Source organism: Lonchura striata, chromosome 2 (assembly GCF_050655825.1).
Source record: "Lonchura striata isolate lonStrDom1 chromosome 2, ASM5065582v1, whole genome shotgun sequence".
Lineage (NCBI taxonomy): Eukaryota > Metazoa > Chordata > Aves > Passeriformes > Estrildidae > Lonchura > Lonchura striata.
Genome location: NC_140704.1, coordinates 72,940,461 through 72,959,908, shown reverse-complemented (window position 1 = coordinate 72,959,908; position 19,448 = coordinate 72,940,461). Strand labels below are relative to the sequence as shown.

At 39.7% G+C, this 19,448-nt stretch overlaps 1 protein-coding gene across 3 annotated transcripts in view; it reads left to right on the top strand.

The window, feature by feature from the left end:
* COL15A1 (collagen type XV alpha 1 chain) overlaps positions 1-19,448 on the top strand; it is a 120,544-nt gene that overhangs the window by 66,599 nt on the left and 34,497 nt on the right. For 2 of the 3 annotated variants that reach the window (XM_085571572.1, XM_085571571.1), the window contains exons 17-22: positions 7,661-7,729; positions 9,966-10,010; positions 12,364-12,399; positions 15,021-15,083; positions 15,991-16,026; positions 16,135-16,218. In XM_085571572.1, the coding sequence (XP_085427698.1) occupies positions 7,661-7,729; positions 9,966-10,010; positions 12,364-12,399; positions 15,021-15,083; positions 15,991-16,026; positions 16,135-16,218 (333 nt within the window). The remainder of the gene's footprint in view (positions 1-7,660; positions 7,730-9,965; positions 10,011-12,363; positions 12,400-15,020; positions 15,084-15,990; positions 16,027-16,134; positions 16,219-19,448) is intronic. The other variant, XM_085571573.1, reaches the window with a different exon arrangement.

The following is a 19,448-nucleotide window of genomic DNA, read 5'->3' as shown; positions in this document are numbered from 1 at the left end:
ACCTGGTAAACCCATTAAAAACATGTAGATGTCAAAAGAGATGATGTGTGATATAAAGTATGCATCAAGCACTCTCTTAAAGGGAAAAACAGACTGGCACAGTGCAGTCAAGGGAAAGGAAGGGCCCAGAAACACAGAGTGGTTTACCCTCCTCAGTGAGAGTTTGATTAAACAGGCCAAAGAGAATATGGGGAGATTTTTCTGTTGGTATTTGATATATTGATAGCTGATGGAGGAGCAGAATGAAAGTCTGAATAACATTAAATCAATCTTAGGTGAAGTTGCACAAAAGATCTCTCACCTTGATCCCCCAAAATGAAGGACCTGATTCCAGATATACAATCCTTCTGCTTCCCTTACTCTTGTGGAGTTGGCAGAAAAGGTCAGAAGAACAAGATTCTCTCTTTTCCAGTGCAGTCAGGTCAGATGATGTTTTCCATACCTTTGATGTTAAGCTGTCATTCAATAGTAGCTGAAGGTGAGGTGTTTTCATTGGTTGCTTGATTTCAGGCTTTCTCCTAGTAATGGTTTTAACCTGGTCAAAATCTGTGGTTGGTACAGTGTATGTGACCAAGCGGAGCCCTTCAAAAAGGATGTGCCTGTACAGTCCCATTCCTGTGTGGAGTGTTTGAGCTTATCAGTGGCTTCAGGGGGTGCTGTGGAGGAGGCCAGCCTATGGTGTGAACAGGTGAATGACCTCCTTTCACTGGTGGCTGAGTTTAAGGATTAAATTGAAAGATTAAGGAGTATCAGGGATAGTGAAAGGGAAATAGACTGGTGGAGTTCAGCCCTCACATCTTTAAGAGAGGCTCACCAAGAGTCAGAGGACTCCTATGCCTTTCACTCTCAGGCAATAGAGTGCTGGAGTTTAGAGTATCTTTTTGGTTGTTTTGGATTATTTGAGCTTTTAGTTTATGGGAGAAGTTGTTGACTTTATATGAGTAATTATAAGTAAAAAGATTTGAATAGTGTAATAGAAAAATTGACATAGGGTGGAAAAGTAGAATTTTAGGATTTTTTAGAATGAAATTCAGAGGTATAAGATGGAGGAAATTAGGCATGCCCTAGCTTCTTTTTCTTTCTTCTTGTCCTCTATGTCTCAGTGTGATGGTGACACTTTTCTATTAGTTTAGGATAGGGACACCTTGTTTAATGAAGATTTAAATATTAGTACAAGAACTGTAAACATGGTATGTGTAATTTTAGGTATGTAATGTGGGAGATTCCTGGGGTGGGAAAGAAACTGCCATGGCTTCTGTACTAGCTAGACCTTGGCAGGTCAGAGAGAAGCTATTATAGATAAGAAAAAATAAACAATCTTGAAAACTCGGCTTCACGCATTCCAGACCTCTTCTTCAGCAGCCGGTCTAAGGAAGAAACAACTTTCACACTGCTAAAGTCTTACCAAGTGACCTTGTCAGTTTTGGCATCTCTGGGTGGGCACGAGCTCACCAAAAGTACTAAACATCAGACCCTAGCCCAAGAAGAAAAATCCCTGAAAAAGACAGCCTAAACCCCTACAGAAAGCAAACTTCTTCAAACTCAACCTGGAAAAGAGAAAATCCAAAAACCCTAGGTATTCTCCACCTGTTATCTGCTGGCCAGAGACTAAAAAAGCTTCCAGACCGATTTTGCAGATGACACAGCTATTAGTGAGACCAGTGAAAATTAAGAACATGGGGGGGGGGGGGGAGGGGGGGGGGTTGGGGGGGGGCTGTTCCCAAGACCAACTTAATATCTTATCCATTCTAAAGAATGTGGCAGCCACTTATCCTGTGACTTTAGCCAACAGGGAACTCAAAAATCTTTTGCTATAAGTCCGTTCTAATTACCCACACACTGAGACCCATGTGATTTTTGGGCCAAGATTTTTAAAATATGTTAATATACAATTATATCATATAGCAACACAAAAAGACAAAATAACTATAAAACTTACTGCTCCAGCAAGAACCATGCTAGAAGCAATTTTAAACAAAAAATCCACAGAGTTGACTCCCACAAAAAAAAAATAAATTCCATCTTACAAAAAAGCAAACAAAAAATACACCCACCAAAGAGGGAGGGGGGTAAAAAACACCATACAAGCTACAAACAACAAATAACCCTAAAATATCGGGGCGGGGGAACAAAACCTAACACCAATCAAAAAAATACAAAAAGTATCATCAACCAATAAATCTCCTCAGGGAGAGCACCTGGTAGATGAAGGGGAGTGGAAATCTGTCCCTGCTCAGGAAGGTGATAACAAAAATACCTCCTGCCCCCCATCCCCTAGCCAGGTACCACTTCAGAATAGGTATGAGGCCCTGTATCTAGAGAGCTAGCCAGATGATTTAAAAGAAAAATATCTACCCAGTGAGCCTCCCAGTTATGACTCATCTAAAAAACAGATTACCAGCTCTAACAACAAGAAGAAAGAAAGGGTAATCGTAGTGGGTGATTCCCTTCTGAGGGGAACAGAGAGCCCTGTATGTCGACCGGACCCATCCCACAGGGAAGTCTGCTGTCTCCCTGGAGCCCAGGTACAAAATATCACTGAGAAGCTTCCTAAGCTGATTCAGTCCTCTGATTATTACCCACTGCTGATACTCCAGGCTGGCAGTGATGAGATTATAAAGAGGAGTGTCAAGGTAATTAAAAGGGAATTTAGGGCCCTGGGTCAAGTGGTTGATAGGACAGGTGCACAGGTAGTGTTCTGCTCAGTCCCATTGGTGGAGAAAAAAATGACTAAAGAAAGAGGAGAACTCACATCATTAACAAGTGGCTCAAGTGTTGGTGTCATCAGCAAAATTTCAGATTCTTTGATCATGGGGCAACTTTTACAGCATCTGCTCTGCTGGAATCAGACAGGATACATCTCTCTGTTAAGGGCAGAAGGTTTTTAGCTCATGAACTGGCAGTCCTTGTTAAGAGGGCCTTAAACTAGGTCTGAAGGGTGAAAGGATGCATCTGGGCTGTCTGGAAGCAAGCCCAAGGATGGTAAGACTGTTAGGGGAGAAATCAGTGGACCAGCTGAGGTGCATGTACACCAATGCACACAGCACGGGTAACAAACAGGAAGGGCTGGAAGCCATGGTGCAGCAGCAGAGCTATGATGTAGTTGCCATCACAGAAACGTGGTGGGATGACTCACATAATTGGAGCACTGCACTAGACGGCTACAAGCTCTTCAGAAGAGACAGAAAAGAGAGAGGAGGTGGAAGGATGGCTCTTTATATTAGGGAAGTTTTGGATGTCGTAGGTATTGAAACTAATGGCGATGAAGTTGAGTCCCTATGGGTAAGAATTAAGGGGAAGGCCAACAAAGCTGGCATCCTACTGGGAGTCTGCTATTGTACACCCAACCAGGATGAAGAGGTGGACAGCTTATTCTATAAGCAACTGAACAGTGTTTCAGGATCATCAGCCCTTGTTCTTGTAGGCGACTTCAACCTACCAGACATCTGCTTGGTACTTAATACAGCAGAAAAACAGCAGTCTAGAAAGTTTTTAGAGGGTGTGCAGGATAACTTTTTGTAACAACTGGTGGGCCAGCCCACCAGGAGAGGGACTATGTTAGATCTGTTGTTCACACATAGAGATGGACTGGTGGGTGATGTGGAGGTTGGAGGCCACTTGCGGCACAGTGATCATGAAATTATAGAATTCTTGATTATTGGTGAAATAAGGAGAAATATCAATAAGATCTCTATGTTGGACTTCCAGAGGGCAGACTTTGGCCTACTTAAGAGAATTATTCAGAGAGTTCTTTGGGAAACAGCCCTTGAAAACAAAGGAGTCTAGGATAGTTGGGTGTGCTTCAAAGCAGAGATCTTGAGGGCACAAGAACAGACTGTCCTTGTGAGCTGAAAGATTAATTGACAAGGTGAACAGCTGGTCTGGATGAGTGATGGGATTTTGAAAAAACTTAGAAATAAAAAAAATATATATATATCATCTTTTTAAGGAGGGACATATTTCTCAGGAAGTATTTAAGGGAGCTACTAGGACATGTAGAAAAAAAATTAGGGAGGCCAAAGCTCAGTTTGAACTTAAACTTGGCAATTTCTGTTAAAAATAATTTTTAAAGTTTTTACTAATATATTAATAGTAAAAGGAAGGGTATAACCAACCTCTGTTCCTTATTGGATGAGGCAGGCAACCTAGTAACTAAAGATGAGGAAAAGGCAGAAATGCTTAATGCCTACTTCTCCTCAGTCTTTAGTGGTAAGACAGCTTGTCCTCAAGACAACTGTCCTCAGGGGTTGGTAGGTGGTGCCAGGGAGCAGAATGGTCCTCTTGTTATCCAAGAAGAGGCAGTCAGAGAACTGCTGGGACACTTGGATATTTATAAATCAATGGGACCAGATGGGATCCACTCTAGGGTGATAAGGGAGCTGGCAAATGAACTTGTGAAGCCGCTCTCCATCACTTATCAAGAGTCATGGCTCACTGGTGAGGTTCCAGATGATTGGAAACTGGCCAATGTGACACCTGTTTAGAAAAAAAGGTAGGAAGGAGGATCCTGGTAATTGCAGACCAGTTAGCCTGACCTCAGTACCAGGTAAGATAATGGAGCAGTTCATACTGAGTGCTATCACACAGCACTTACAGGATGGCCAGGGTATCAGACCCAACCAGCATGGGTTTACAAAGGGTAGGTCATGTCTGACCAACCTGGTCTCCTTCTATGACCAAGTGACCCGTCTGGTGGGTGCAGGAAAGGCTGTGGATGTTCTCTATTTAGACTTCAGCAGGGCCTTTGATACTGTCTCCCACAGCATACTCCTGGAAAAGCTGGCAGCCTGCAGCTTGGACAGGAGCACTCTGTGCTGGGTTAGGAACTGGCTGGATGGCCGGGCCCAGAGAGTGGTGGTGAGTGGTGCTGCATCCAGCTGGGGACAGTCACCAGTAGTGTCCCTCAGGGGTCTGTACTGGGACCAGTTCTATTTAATATTTTTATAGACGACATGGATGAGGACACTGAGTCCTTCATTAGTAAATTTGCAGACGACATTAAGCTGAGAGCTTGTGTTGATCTATTGGAAGGAAAGAGGGCTATGCAGAGAGACTTAGATTGGTTGGATAGATGGGCAGAGTCCAACAGCATGAAGTTTAATAAGTCTAAGTGCAGCGTTCTACATTTTGGCCACAAAAATCCCCTACCAGGTTACAAGCTGGGGACAGTGTGGCTGGACAGTGTTCAGGCAGAAAGGGACCTGGGGATGCTGGTCGACAGCCAGTTGAATATGAGCCAGCAGTGTGTCCTGGTGGCCAAGAAGGCAACCTGGCCTGCATTGGGAATTGTGTGACCAGCAGGAGCACGGAGGTCATTCTTCCCCTGTTCTCGGTGCTGGTGAGACTGCATCTTGAATGTTGTGTTCAGTTCTGGGCCCCTCAGTTTAGGAAGGATGTTGAGACGCTTGAGCACGTCCAGAGGAGGGCAGCAAGGCTGTTGAGGGGCTTGGAACACAAACCCTATGAGGAATGTTTGAAGGAACTGGGGTTGTTTAGCCTGGAGAAGAGGAGGCTTAGAGGTGACCTTATTGCTGAAGGTTATTGACCTCCTGAAGGGAGGTTGTAGACAGGTGGGGTTTGGTCTCTTCCACCAGGCAGCAACTGACAGAACAAGAGGACACAGTCTCAAGCTACGTCAGGGAAGGTGTAGTTGGATACTTGGAAAAAAATTTTCACTGAAAGAATAATAAAGTACTGGAATTGTTTTCCCAGGGAGGTGGTAGAATCACCATCTCTGGATGTGTTTAAAAAGACTGGACATGGCACTTGGTGCTATAGTCTAGTTGAGGTGTTAGGGCATAGGTTGGACTTGATGATCTTAGAGGTCTTTTCCAACCTCATTATTCTGTGATTCTGTGATTCTGTAATTGGTGTCTCACCCTTCCCCTTACACTATCGAGTGCACCACAGCTGGGCTAAGCTGGGCTATTTCAAGTCACTACCTGGCAGAAAGCTAAGCAGGCCAGGAGTGTGGGTCCTTTAAACATGGTGAGATGACACAAGGGCTTGCTGTCACCAGGAGGTGGAGCTTTGTTCCTATTCCTTCTCCCATTTGTAGACATTTCTGGCACATTCCTGGCCTTCACCTGCACTACCATTCAGTATCCCATCAATTTTTCCACAAGCCAATTTAATTCACTAAAATTTTAGAGAACACTTACTCCCCAAAAGTAACAATTTTCTACCATTTTAGTCATCTAAAGGAAAGTGAGGGGATTTGACACCTGGTGCTGATGCTGCAGATGAAGGCTGTATGTCTGTGAGCAGGGAAGTAAAACAAAGATTAAGATTTTCTCTTTTCAGAAAAAGGAAACAATTAAGCCAGCACAGCTGCAACTAAAACTGCAGCTAAAAGCAAGTGAACAGTTCCCTGCTGGCATGGTACATCCAGATGTTTTGAAGGACAATCGGATAAGTTTGGACTAAGCACAAGCCAGGAGATAGGAACATGAGAGATGCTGGCCTGAAACAAGGAATTATGGCAGCCTGCAGTTTTGTTTTGGTTTTTTTTTTTTTTTTTTTTGTTGTTGTTTTTTTTTGTTTGGTTTTTGTTTGTTTGTTTGTTTTTTGTGTTTGGTTTTTTGTTTGTTTGTTTGTTTGTTTTGTTGTTTTGGGTTTTTTTTCTGCTTTGGAACTGGCATCTCCTGCTTCTGCCATGGATCTGCAACATCACAGAAAAAATGAAAGCTGGAGGGAGGTTGCTGTTTTCTATGTAGTTTTCCTTAAAACTACTAAAAAATTTCAATAGGTATAAAACTACTAAAAAATATCCTATTTTGCCAGAGCAGAAATAGGTAGTCTGTTCTCAAGGACTCCCACTACACAGAGACTTATTTCTGAAGTTAACAGAGGGCAATGGAAATGGACAGTGGGCTGGAGCAGATGACCTGTAATGAAAGCCTTGGGGAGCTCATCTTGCTTAGTCTGGATAACACTTAACTTTCATCTCTGGAAGGTTTCAAGGCCTGAGTTTCCAATGCCCCAAATAACCTGATTAAAATTTAGTATTGACACTGCTTTTGACAGGAAGTTGGGCCAGGCAGCCTCTGAGAGCACTTTCAACAAAATTAATTCTACAATTTGATGGTGGAATTTTTTTCTGCTCAATTTCAGATTGTAGTATTTTAGGCAGGAGTTCAATATGCAACTGTGAGAATTAGGAAGAGCCTTTTTTGATGAAAAGTGATTGCTGCCTTTAACAAACTGTTTGCAAGTTCCCCCTGCCAAAGTTTTGGTAACCCTTACTGGTCATTTGTGTTTCAGTAGCTGGGTGGCAGGTAAATTCTACACAGCAAAATACTGCTTAAAAGTGTGCTTAAATACAGTACATACTATCTCACCTCTGTTTGATGCTCTTCAGCCTGAAGTGCTGGAGCAATGGTGCCAAGTTGGCAAAGTTGGCAAGACAGTAAAGGCCAGAATTTCTCTAAGGAAGATCAACATGTTTTTATCACATTTGAGCAAAGCCTATCTCCAGAACATCCATTTGACTCCAGAAAAAGTTAATGAGAAAATATTAAAATATTTGTGTTCGGTATGTTTCCAGTTTTTACAGAGCTTCAGAAGATAGAGCAGTTGGGAAAAAAAAAAAAAACACAACCAGAAAAAAAACCCAAAAGATAAATTCTTAAATTCTGTACCATTTTGCCTTTTCCATTAGGATATGGAAGGATCAGGTAGCATCAACCTGTTAAGTGAATCAAGAATTCCTGGATCAAGGGGACCAAAGGTGAGTGGGTGTTTTGAAGGAGGGGAGTATAATTTGTTGTTGGGTTGTTTGGTTTGTTTTGGGTTTTTTTCCAAACAGAACTTTCCTCCATTCTGCTTTTTGGAATCATATAGCCCCAGTCAGCTATAGATTGAGAGTCACTACATTGAAATGGATTCACTTGCCCTAGAATGTCATTAAAATAATTGTGTCCTCCAAAGAATCTGATTGATACCTCATTAGCTAATGATTTTTTTGATTCTGCTCTGTTATATTTTTGAGATCTTAAAGGGTGAAATAAGGGTTTTCACATTATCTAGCTCTCTATTTCTCCTTTCATCCTAATAGATACCTTTATCTCATAAGAAGGTGAACCACGTGTATGAAGTAAACTTGAAATGTTATAGTTTGACAAACAAAAGTGTATAATACAACATGCCACTTTTAAACTAAAAAATTGTTCCCAGTAGTGTGGGAGCAATGTCATAGACAAAGGGATGCTTTTTTACTCCATTACTGTGTCTCGGGAGATTTTTTGCTAGTGTGGGCCACTTAAATCATGAAGTAGGGAATATGGGAATATAATGTATCAGTACCAACAAAATCATTTGGATTTATTGTCATTCTTAGCAATTGAAGGAGCTCCAGTGGTTTAGTCTGGCAACAAAAGGAGACAAAGGCACAATCCAGTAGCTACTTAATGAGTTTCTGAGGGGCAACTGCAAGTATGATTTAGCCAAACTGTTCCTTGTTGTGCCAGTTGGTGCAGCAAGGGATAGTGGTCACAATTCGCAGATTGTGATGTTCAGGCTAAGCCTTAGGAGAAGGCTGTTCACTAGAAGGTTGGAGCAATTGCCCAGGGAGATTGCAGGTCTGGTCTTGGAATTACCAAGACTTTGCTGGACAGAAACATGACTGACATGATCTGAAGCTTCAAGGGAGTGAGTTGTTTCGACGGCTTCCACAGGCCTGTACAATCCTGTCATTCTATGAATCATCAGACACCAACTGAACGCTGGAAGCAGGAGTGACTTTGACTCCTTTACTGTGTTGGTTTAAAGTACTAGTAATTGTGTGTCACTGAAGATGTAGCTGACAGCTTAGAGAACTTTGCCCCCTCTTACGTCTTTTCCTAGATACTAAAAATAGTACAAAAATATAATTACAAAAATAAGTATTTAATTTGTTAGCTGAAGGAGGTGTCCACAAGCAGGGCCGAAATTCTGCATTCTGACCTGTCCTAGTCACAGCCTTATTCTCACATTTGGTTTTATAACAGGCATTGTTTCCAAGTAACTCTGCTATAAATATTCAAAAAATGTCTTGTTGCAGTTGAACAAAATTTTCCTGTTACTGCTTAATTACTCTGCAAAGTTTGAGTCAGTACAAAAGAGAGATGTAAAAAGGAAGATAAGAAAAATAAGAATTCTGCTGAAATTATGAAAATACTTTTACATAGTTACTGTACAGCACTATGAGCCATTTACACCTTATCACAACTCCAGAATACCCAGTGGTGTTTAGGTGAAAAGAGAGAATCTGCTTCAAAGGAAGTTGCAACTCAAAACAGCTGCTAAGAAATAAATTACTTCTATTGGCATTGTCTTTGTATCTGTTGAAATTTCTATTAAAATAGCGATTGGGTTTTGAAGGAGAAATATAAATTATTTTTTCTGACAGCTCAGCTCTCGTTTCCAGGGCTTCTTTTATTTTCTTCCACAGATCAGTGTAAAGTTTCATTGGTGTTTTCATTATTTAGCATTACCATTTATATCTGCTTTCATATTCCAGATAAAGAAAATTCAATCACTTTGTTGAATTCCTTTCTATTCCATTCAACTTTATACAATGACCAGTAATGAACTGCTGTCCATTTTACTATCAAAGAGCCATAATTGTTCTTTACAACCCATGTCATTATATAGAGATGAGAAGAATTTGAATTTCCAAATTATTTTTTAAATAAAAAATTTGGGAAACTTATTTTAAATCTAGCAAGATTGTGTTGCTGCTAAACTGGTAGTATATCTTAATTTTAGTCAAGAATGCAAATTCAAAAAAATTTAAGCAGTTGAAAGCAGTACATCACAACACATGTGCTTGGATAAATTTATTTCTAATATTTTCTAAAAACAAGTATAGAATGCAGTGACAGACATAAAGATGTATTTGTAAGAATAAGTGCATTTTTTCTGAAAAAATAATTTATTTTGAAGGGCCATGTGGATTTACCAGTAAATTTAGTGTATTTTTATAGGGTTCTGCAGGAAGACCTGGACATCGTGGACCCTTAGGACCAAAGGTTAAAACACTTGAAAGATAACCTATATTGTTTTAGCATTTCTTTTTCATATATTTTTATTTCCATATTCCCAGAATTTGCCTGAATATAACATCTTTCCTTTAAGAATCATATACTGATTAATTTGGAACATATATTGTTCCCATTTACACTGGATATCTATGCAGCATATGTGTTATTAGAATTATTTCACATCCAACAAAACCACTGAGTAAATACTAACTGGGTTATTACATTCCATGGCATCTTTTTTAAATTTTTTTTGGACATCTGGCAATTTCTCTTTTTTGCTCATTTATATGTCACTCTGGTCTCAAAGAAGATACATGTATGCTGTTGAAAGAGGAATCTGCATGAGGAGGCCTTCTGATCCCAGAAAGTGATAGGAAAACATTCTGGAAGGTGCTGGGGGAAGAAGGGAGGAGCAATGACTACTTTGCTTAGTTTTATTTGAGCTTAGAAGTGACTGAATTTTTCCACTTTGATGCTGCTACTGGTTGTGTAACCCATGACGAAAAAAATTGAGAGATGGAAAATCACAGAAGAAAAGGGCAGATTTGCAGAATGGGTCGCTTAGACAGGAAGAGGCTTTTCCTATTCCTATGTAAAGCTCGACCACTCAGGTTAATAGTACAGCATGACAACACCTTAAATGTGAAGTTAAAGAAATCTAAGGTCTTCATTGTCCTGGGAAATAATAGCAGGATTGAAAGAGTGGGAAGTGGAAGTTGAGAAGTAGCAGAGCTCATCCTCTCCCCGTGAAATTTTCACCTGAGCTTACACCCAGCACTAATCACTGACTGCCCATTGCCAACAATAACTGCATACACCTAATTCATAGCACAACAGCCACCAAAGATCTGACCAGCCCTCTCTGTCTACAGTCTGTAAAGCTCAGCTTCTAGAGCTGAAAAAATCTCTCCATTGTGTATTATTCCTGTTACTGCTGGAGCACATAACTTACGAGTGAAAAAAAATCACAATTTGCACAGCACATGTTTGTGAGTGATACTGGAGTGGACTGGTAAGAATAGATGCGCTCTCACATGATGCTGCTCTGTGCACATGCGCAGGTGCCAAGTCTCCACACTGAAAATTCCTTTTTTTTTTTTTTTTTAATTATTCTCTGTCCTTAGCTAGAAATTTTGTTTCTAAGAAATTCTGCTTCACAAAGATTTCAGAAATTGAGGTAGCAGGATTCTTAGGATTTAGGAAATGGGCTGGAGTAGTAGAGATAGTCATAAACTTTGGCTAAGAGACCTCACCATCACCTTGGTTTAATCATTCATCCCCAAGATACATGAGAAACAGAAAGGAGCCTGCTATTGCCTGACATCTTACAAAACCAGGTACACTACAGCAAAATTAATATAAAGTGGTTATAATACACTATCATTCTCATGGGGATGAATTTTACACCCACTTTTCATGATTATAAATTACTTCACTAAGCAACAGTGGCAAAATACAACAACCACCCACTTCCAGAGCCCAAAGCCCAGAGCTAATGCATCACGAGGAGTTGAAGGTATAGCTCTGTTTCATGCATCCTTCGTCCTTCAAACACCCCAGACAAGTACAGCTGTCGGAGAAGACCTTCTATGATCAATCTTTTCTCTTTCTCAGCAAGTAAGCATGGATCCAAATTCACTTTCACTTTTATTATTATGAAAAGCTGTTTGCATTAAAAAACAGCCTACAGTCTTCACACTCTCTTGAATATATGAACTCCCAAAAAGCAGTAAGCATAAACATAACATTTGAGGCAATGGCTGATTTATTCCAGTCTATATTCTCTATCTCCAAAGAAATAAACTAAATTGGATGTTCTCTATCTGTTACAAAATTGAATAACTGTGTCTACTTAGAGCTAAAATCATGCAGAATCAGTTCCAAAGGTGTTCATTATTTCACTTGTGGTTTGATGCAGTGCCCAGGTAGGTGGAGAGAGCAGCAGTGTGGGGAGACTGTGTTAGCTGTTTTGGAGGAAGATGGTGAATCCTTTGTGGAGACACAAGGTCATGGCACCAGTGGTAGATCTGGGGAACATTACCATGAGCTGGTTTCAGACATCAAAATGAGGGTTCAGGAATGTGGCTTGGTGAATGCTCAGCAAAAATAATGAGTTGTGACCATAAACTCGTTAGATGTGGGTGGCAACTGGGTGGTTAAAATCTCAGAACCAAATAACAAATGCATGCCAAGCATAACTTTACCAAAAATACGCCATATTTTTACTAATTGTTTTACTCCATTTGGTTCCTTTGTTTTTAAGGAAAGTAGCATACATGTTTAAAACCCTTGTAATTACTGCTTACTTTAATACTTGAGCTCTACTTTGTTTCTGTTTCAGGGAGAAAGAGGCAACATAGGTCCCCCAGGTTCAAAGGTGGGAAGTTTATTTAACCTGATCTAAAACCTCAGTTGTTTCTTTCTTCTGTTTCTTTTCATCTCTTCATGCACTTAGGGAATGCACTTAATGAACATTTCTTGCTCTGTCAGCATATTAAAGCCCAGAGTGGCTTCACAAACCCCTTTCTCTGGTGAATTGTGTCAGGAGCCAGTATAAGCTGGTGCTTAAGACTTCTGCCTAAAATGTGGTTAAAATTGCATCTAAAAGGTGTATGTCTTCAAAGACGTCTTGCAAGGCCCTTCACATTTTCACCAGAATGAAGATAAAAATCAGCAAAGCTTAGACAGAAAACTAAAGTTCCACATGCCTGTTCCTTCATATGGTGGTGTATAATTCCCACCCCACACCAGAGCACCCCACAGGTCTGTGCTACAGTAGTAGGCTCATGTCTAATGTCTGTCTTAATCCCTGCCTTGAACTCCTCTTGGAGCCCACCCCAAAACTCCTCTTTGGGACTGTGCTACTCCTTGCTGGTCTGTGTCTGACCTGAATGTCTCTTGCAGGCATAAGCCAGCAGAGAGCGCTGGTGTGACTCTAGAAAATAAATAAAATAAAATTAAAATTAAAATAAAATAAAATAAAATAAAATAAAATAAAATAAAATAAAATAAAATAAAATAAAATAATAAAATATAATATAAAATAAAATAATAGCCTTCTTCTGCATTTGGCATGGCCCTGAAATCAAAATTTGCTTTAGGAAACAAGATAAATGCAGTTATGCTTGCTGAGTATTTACAAGAGTATTATCACAGTCTTCTAGCAGCATCTGCTTGTTTATTTTTTAAAAATACCAACAGTGTAGCAGGACTCTTCTTACCATAAATTCCATCTGCTGTACATATTATGAGTGTTGTCATTTCACATAGATATTTGTCAGCATGATAATTAAAGTTGATGCGCTGACACACAGGACAGTAGTTGAACTCTTGTTAACCAGTGTGAGACTATAGAATATTTTATTTATTATTCCTACATGTCCCTTCTTCTTAGGTCCTTTTTCTAGTAATTATTGTTGTTTTATGTGAGAGTGCATTTGAAATATGTGTATATTTTAAGTGGAGTAAATACAGGATTATTTTAAAAATAAGAATTTTATCCCTTCAACTCTCAAACTAAAAAATATGCTCTTGTACCTGAGCAATGAGCTACATTCTTAAAATATGATGGAAGTTAGAAATAAGGATGTCTCTGAATACATTAGCTGCAATAAACCATCTTACTTAACCTGGATCTTTTCTTCCCATTTAAATTTCTTTAGGAAAACAAATGGGAGAAATTATTCAGCATTTGTAATGGTAGGAAGCTATCCTGCAAGTACCAACATGCCTGAAATGACAACATTCTGTTGCAGAAATGCTGTTGTTCCAAGATAATTTCCTCTGCCCGTATACTTTTCCTGAAGATAGATACTTATAATTTATCATAAGCACTTGAGAAGCTTACATCCAAGTACCATTTTTACTGCTCATACAGATACCAGAATCCCAGTAGTTGCTTTGATGCCTAAATTCCATTAACAGTCAGTCACCCTTTATCCTGTCTATAAAATTGTTTATAAAATGAAGAATGGAATATTTCAGAAATCATATTGTATTCCTGACCCACACTCTTCACTGATCTCTGACCAAAAAAAAAAAAAAATAGTGACTATATCCTTTCTTAATGAAGCAGGCACATTACATCTTTTATGGTTGTACATATATTGTTAAAACTCAAATATGTTTTCTTCAAGCAGAGCAAAATGTTGGAAACACAACAGTATTTTCTAAAAACCAAAATGAAACAAACAAATCCCCAGCATATTTCAAAAAACCCTCAAAGCAAAAGCAAACAAAAACAAAAACAAAAAAACAAAACAAACAAAAAAATAACAAACCGAAAACCACATACAAAACAAATACCCAAAAAACTCCACCAAAGAAAACAAGCTAGCAAGAGTAATCGGTCCCTTGGATGAATCATTAGGCTGCTCTGTGTCATTTCCTTTGCTCTTTCATATGATGCAGAGAAAAACAGATGCAAAAAGCATAACTCACTGTTGATCTGGTCCTTTGAAAATTTAGAAACTTCTTTTATCCATTTTTCTTAGGGCAAACTGCATTATTATTAGTGCTTCTGTTTTTCCCATATAGCAGAGTAGCTATCAAATTCCAGCAGTCATATACAGGCCTGTAGTGAAATACAGCAGGGGGTGTTTTTACCCCACATACTGACTCCTGTCTACATCCGATGCCAATGTCTACATCCCTTCTCTTCCTCCAGCTTGAGAGTCACTTAACTGAAGGGTGGAAATAGCTCATCAAAAGTATTTTGAAGGAAAGCAACAAAATTCACCCTTTTGCTAAGCAGGGGTGGAAGCAGTGAAAAATGATTGAAGCTGCAGGGGGAAAAAAAAAAAGCCATAAGCTTGCTCTGGAGAGGGGGAAAGAGCAGGAGGAGTGGAGAGAGCAGATGACTAATGAGATAATGAGCCTCCCCCAAACCTGCCCACCAGCCCGTTCAGAACTGTATCGTGACCCTCCCCAGTGGCCGCCTCCCGCTTGTGTGAAACTGAATGCAGTTTAGAGAGAATAACTGTGTGTTTTTTGTGGCAGGGGATGCCAGGCACAGATGGAAAACCAGGCTTCCCTGGCATTGCTGGGCATCCCGGAGAAATGGTGAGTGGGGTTATCATCATCTCTGATCACCTGACACACACTGGCTCCCAAACCTACCTCTTATTGATCAGTAGGATCAGCGCTTGCCAGCAGAGTGTGAAGAGCTGGGGCTGTGTTTGTCCTGCTTCATCTGGAGCAGTTACCTCAGATAAAAACCACAGAAGCAGAATGTAACTTGCCCATGCTTCCCTCATCAATCAGAAGAGATACAGGCATCTCCAGAGGCTAGTTCTGATTCCTCAATGATCCTTCTGCTTTTAATTATTCAGAAATCAGCTCTGCCTTTAATTAGAGGAAATCCAGTAGGCTCATAGGTGATTTTAATGTATTTCTCATGCTTAAGACCCTCGAGGATTACAGTGTGCTTTGCTTGGCAAGTCCCACGGCTCATCCTATGGTACCTTCCTCTCACTTGTGCCAGACAAGTGTCTGCATTTCTAGCACAGGGAGTTCTACAGCAGGGCTGATCAAGCTTAGAAATAAGCTGCCTGAAAGATGACAGTTTAGCTCCCCTGTCTTCTCCTGTCTGGTCCTCTGGGAAATCCCAGACACAGCTGATGTGGTTGATGCCAGAAAAGGACAGCACAGCCCAAGATGGCTGATTTCAGTGCAGTGAAAGAAAAGTTCACTGGATTAATTCCCAGCTAATGAAATGTTTTGTGTCCATTTGCTTCTACTTGTCTGCAAACTCTGTCAAAAGTTCTGGGAAATACTTTTAAACCTCAAACCTTCAGAAGATCTGAGTTGGCCCCGTGTGTGTTTTGAGAAAGCTGGGAATTGATTGTTCTGTACATGAAAATCACTGCTGTGCTCTTTTGTGGAGCAAGGGAGAGCACATTTCATAATTTCACCTTTTAAATAACTTATGCTTTTTTTCTTTCTTTTTTTTTTTTTTAATCACCTGAAGGGTCCAAAAGGAGAGAAAGGTGACCCAGGACTTCGGGTGAGATTGTGTAGATTTCATTATTTTCAAAAAACCTATGTGAAATGTAAAATGTAGTAATGTAGTGCTTAGTGTATGAGTTTTCCACATGTAATGCTTTTGAAATAGGGTGAACCAGGACAGGACGGGAGCAGTATTGTGGGACCACCTGGACCACCAGGACCACCAGGGTCAGTCATAGCAATACCTGAGGTAAGTGTGCATGTCGAGCATTGAGGTCTGTTACTCCCCTTACAGAGAAGAGGGCACAAGTGGTTAACACACTGGCAATTCTGCTGCTCACTCAGGTCATAAGTCTACTCCTCAAAACAAAAGAATCTCAATATGTCTCTGTATCAAATGGATTTCTTTTGAAAATATTAGATTGGAGGAAAGTGGGTAAAGAGCTTAACTACAAGAGTTATGAGGTCATATTGAACATCTCTTTAGGTGGCTCTATGGGAGTTGTGAGCATCAAATAGAAACCAACAGAGAAATACAAAACTGGGAATATTTAACAAAGCAAAGCATCTGAGGCACAGTAGTATGGGGGGAGAGTAATTTCCTGATAGTTGTCCTCTGTACAAACCAGAGCACTGACTCTGGAAGCAACAAGGGGTAAAATAGTAGAAGCCCATAAAAACTCTCCAGTATGCTTTAGATGCAGGCATATTTTCAGTTAGTTTTGCAGTATGTGCATCAGCCTTTGCAAAAACAGTACTATATGCAGTAATGAAGGCTGGAGATTAGGATGTATCCCACTTGGATATGACAACAAAAATCTTAGTAGTTAGCCTGTTGTGACATTAAGATCTGGAGGAACTGTGAGTGACTGCAGGAAACTTCACCTCTGAGAGGTGGAGGTGCCTGAAACAGCCAGCCATATCCATAGGAATGTATAGAAGGGCAGTAAGAAGAGTTTTTTATTTGTAAGAAGAGAAAATGCCCAGCTGAGAAATCTGTGTTAAGGGGAGCTTGGCACCATCATTATCATAAAGCTGAACTACACATTACCTTTTTTGACTGAAACAACTGGGTTTTCACTTAGGCTTTTGCTGCCAATACCAAATATAGGATTAATTTGCATCCCATAGGCCACATCACACGTCCTAACAGAAGTGATTTTTTCTTTACTGAATTTACTGGGAATCCATGCTAGGATCTTGGATCCCAAGTCTTGGATGAGCAGAGTTATATACTCATAGAAATGTTGGTTGTGTTCAAAGTCCTGCTGTTAGTGGGACTGTCAGCAGCTCTACACTTTATCACAATTCTGTTGGAGTTTCTGGGGAACTGCTCAATAGTTGTGATAGAAATCCTGATGTAAAATTCATGTTCTTTCTCACAGCCCTGCCATGGTGCCACTGTGGGGCCTTAACTCTTATCAGTGACTAAACAGCTCTGTTTGCAATAAAAATTAACCTCAATGTGTTGCTCCATAGCTCACTAATACTTGAAAAAAACACTGTGACAGCCTCAGAGTGGGGACAGTACATATAAAAAACATAAAAAGATTATTGAAGCTGACATAAACTAATGACACTCACTTCCTGGAGGCTGCATGACTTCCTACCTGTACTAGTCACAGTCCACACATCTGTCAAACATGTAGCTATGTCTGAAGAAACCTAAAGTGCATCCTCTGAATCCTCCAGATCCTCTGTATGAACTACTTTTACCATGTATTACAGAAATGTATAGAGCCTGGTAGAATCTGTATTGCATGAGGTGTATTACAAATCCATATAGAAACCCATTTCCTTCTCTAAGCACTTTTGGGTTTTAGAAGTAAGCTCTTTTTAAAGATTGAGAGCATTTACGGCTTTATATACATTTGTAGTATAGGTGTTCTGGGGAGGTAGAGCAAGAACCATCAAATCCTCTGTATTGTTAATCAGAATATTTCTCTGAGAACTTTGTGTACTGGATTTTGATACAGTTCATGCAATGTGTGTGGAATTATCCATCACTATGTATGACATTGAGTTCTTCCTGTCTCACAAATGCTTGTGTAAGAACAGGATATTTGTTTGTAATAAGTTTGCTGAGATAGACATTAAATTATCCAAGTGCATTTTGTTAACTCAGTCTCTCTTCTTTCATAGCAAGCTTCAAATATGGAAAAGAACTATTGCAAGCAGACCTATCAATTGCAGTTGGAATTGCAGAACTAAAATAAATAACACTGCCAGCTGTTGTAATATGGATATTGGCTTGATGTGGGTAGAGCATCAGAGATCAGTGATCTGAGTGAACCATAGGGCACTTAGAGAGATTACTCTCCAGGTCAGGGTCATCTATTTAACCATTGTGTAGCCAAGAACAATACTTATTGGGCTACAGAAGTCCAATGGACTTACCCATCAAAGGTGGAAAGAAGTTTTCTTAAGAAGGTCTGTTTGGCTACGGCTAAACTAACTTTGTGTTGCTTGAACAAAAAAAAGGAAATAAAGAGTTAGTTCAGTTTCAGTGCTGTTGAAATATTTAGAGTTGACATGGACAACTGTGACCCAGGGCCAGGCTTCACCAGTAAGTATCTGGCTGATAGCACATTGATTGAGCTGCACTGAAAAGTGGACCTTGTTTTCCTTCTCATTTCACCTGGTCCCTATGTGAATGGAGGAGATTTGGCTCCTTCAAGAACTACTTCTCATACCATGAAAATAAGTGTTAGGGGAAAACTGAGGTCTGCAGTGGAACCTATCAGTTTCCAGGCTTTTGCAGTTCCCACCAGCAATGTAGGTCTTAGAGGCTTTCTGTCCTTGCTGCCTCCTCTGTTGCCTCCTGTGACTGATCAGGAAGTCTGCTCTGACTCATCACGTTTTAAAAAAAACAGTGTCCCTCTGTTTGCTGTTGTTTGATATTCCAAAACACTTAAATCAATATTTCTCATCCTATATTGGCTATTTCACTCTTTCAGAGCGTAGTTGCTGATACTCAGTGCATTTTCATGAATGAAATCATGATAACCAGAGAATCATATTTGTTGCTATGATTTTATCACAGAAATATAGTTTGGTATAGTACAGAAGTAATTTTGAATAGAGAAACATTATTGGATTTAAATTTAAAACTTTTAAACCTTTATGTTTGGCTGGCACTATTCACCCATAGTCTAGGTACAAGAAACAAAAGTCACAAAGAAAGGTTAATGTTGAGGGTGTAAAGCAGATGTCAAAAGATTTTGTTCAGCCTGTTCTTTCTGTAATTCTGAAAAGGCCATATTCATGCCTTTTGGATACAAAGCTGAAGGTTTATTTAGAAACCAACCCAGATAATCATCCTAAAATATAACAGTGAAGAAAATATGGAAAACATATTTACTTTATTATTATAAACATATATAACATATTATTTTATTTTATTTTATTTTATTTTATTTTATTTTATTTTATATAACATATTTATTTTATTGTAGTCAGCACTTTCTGAACTAATTCAAT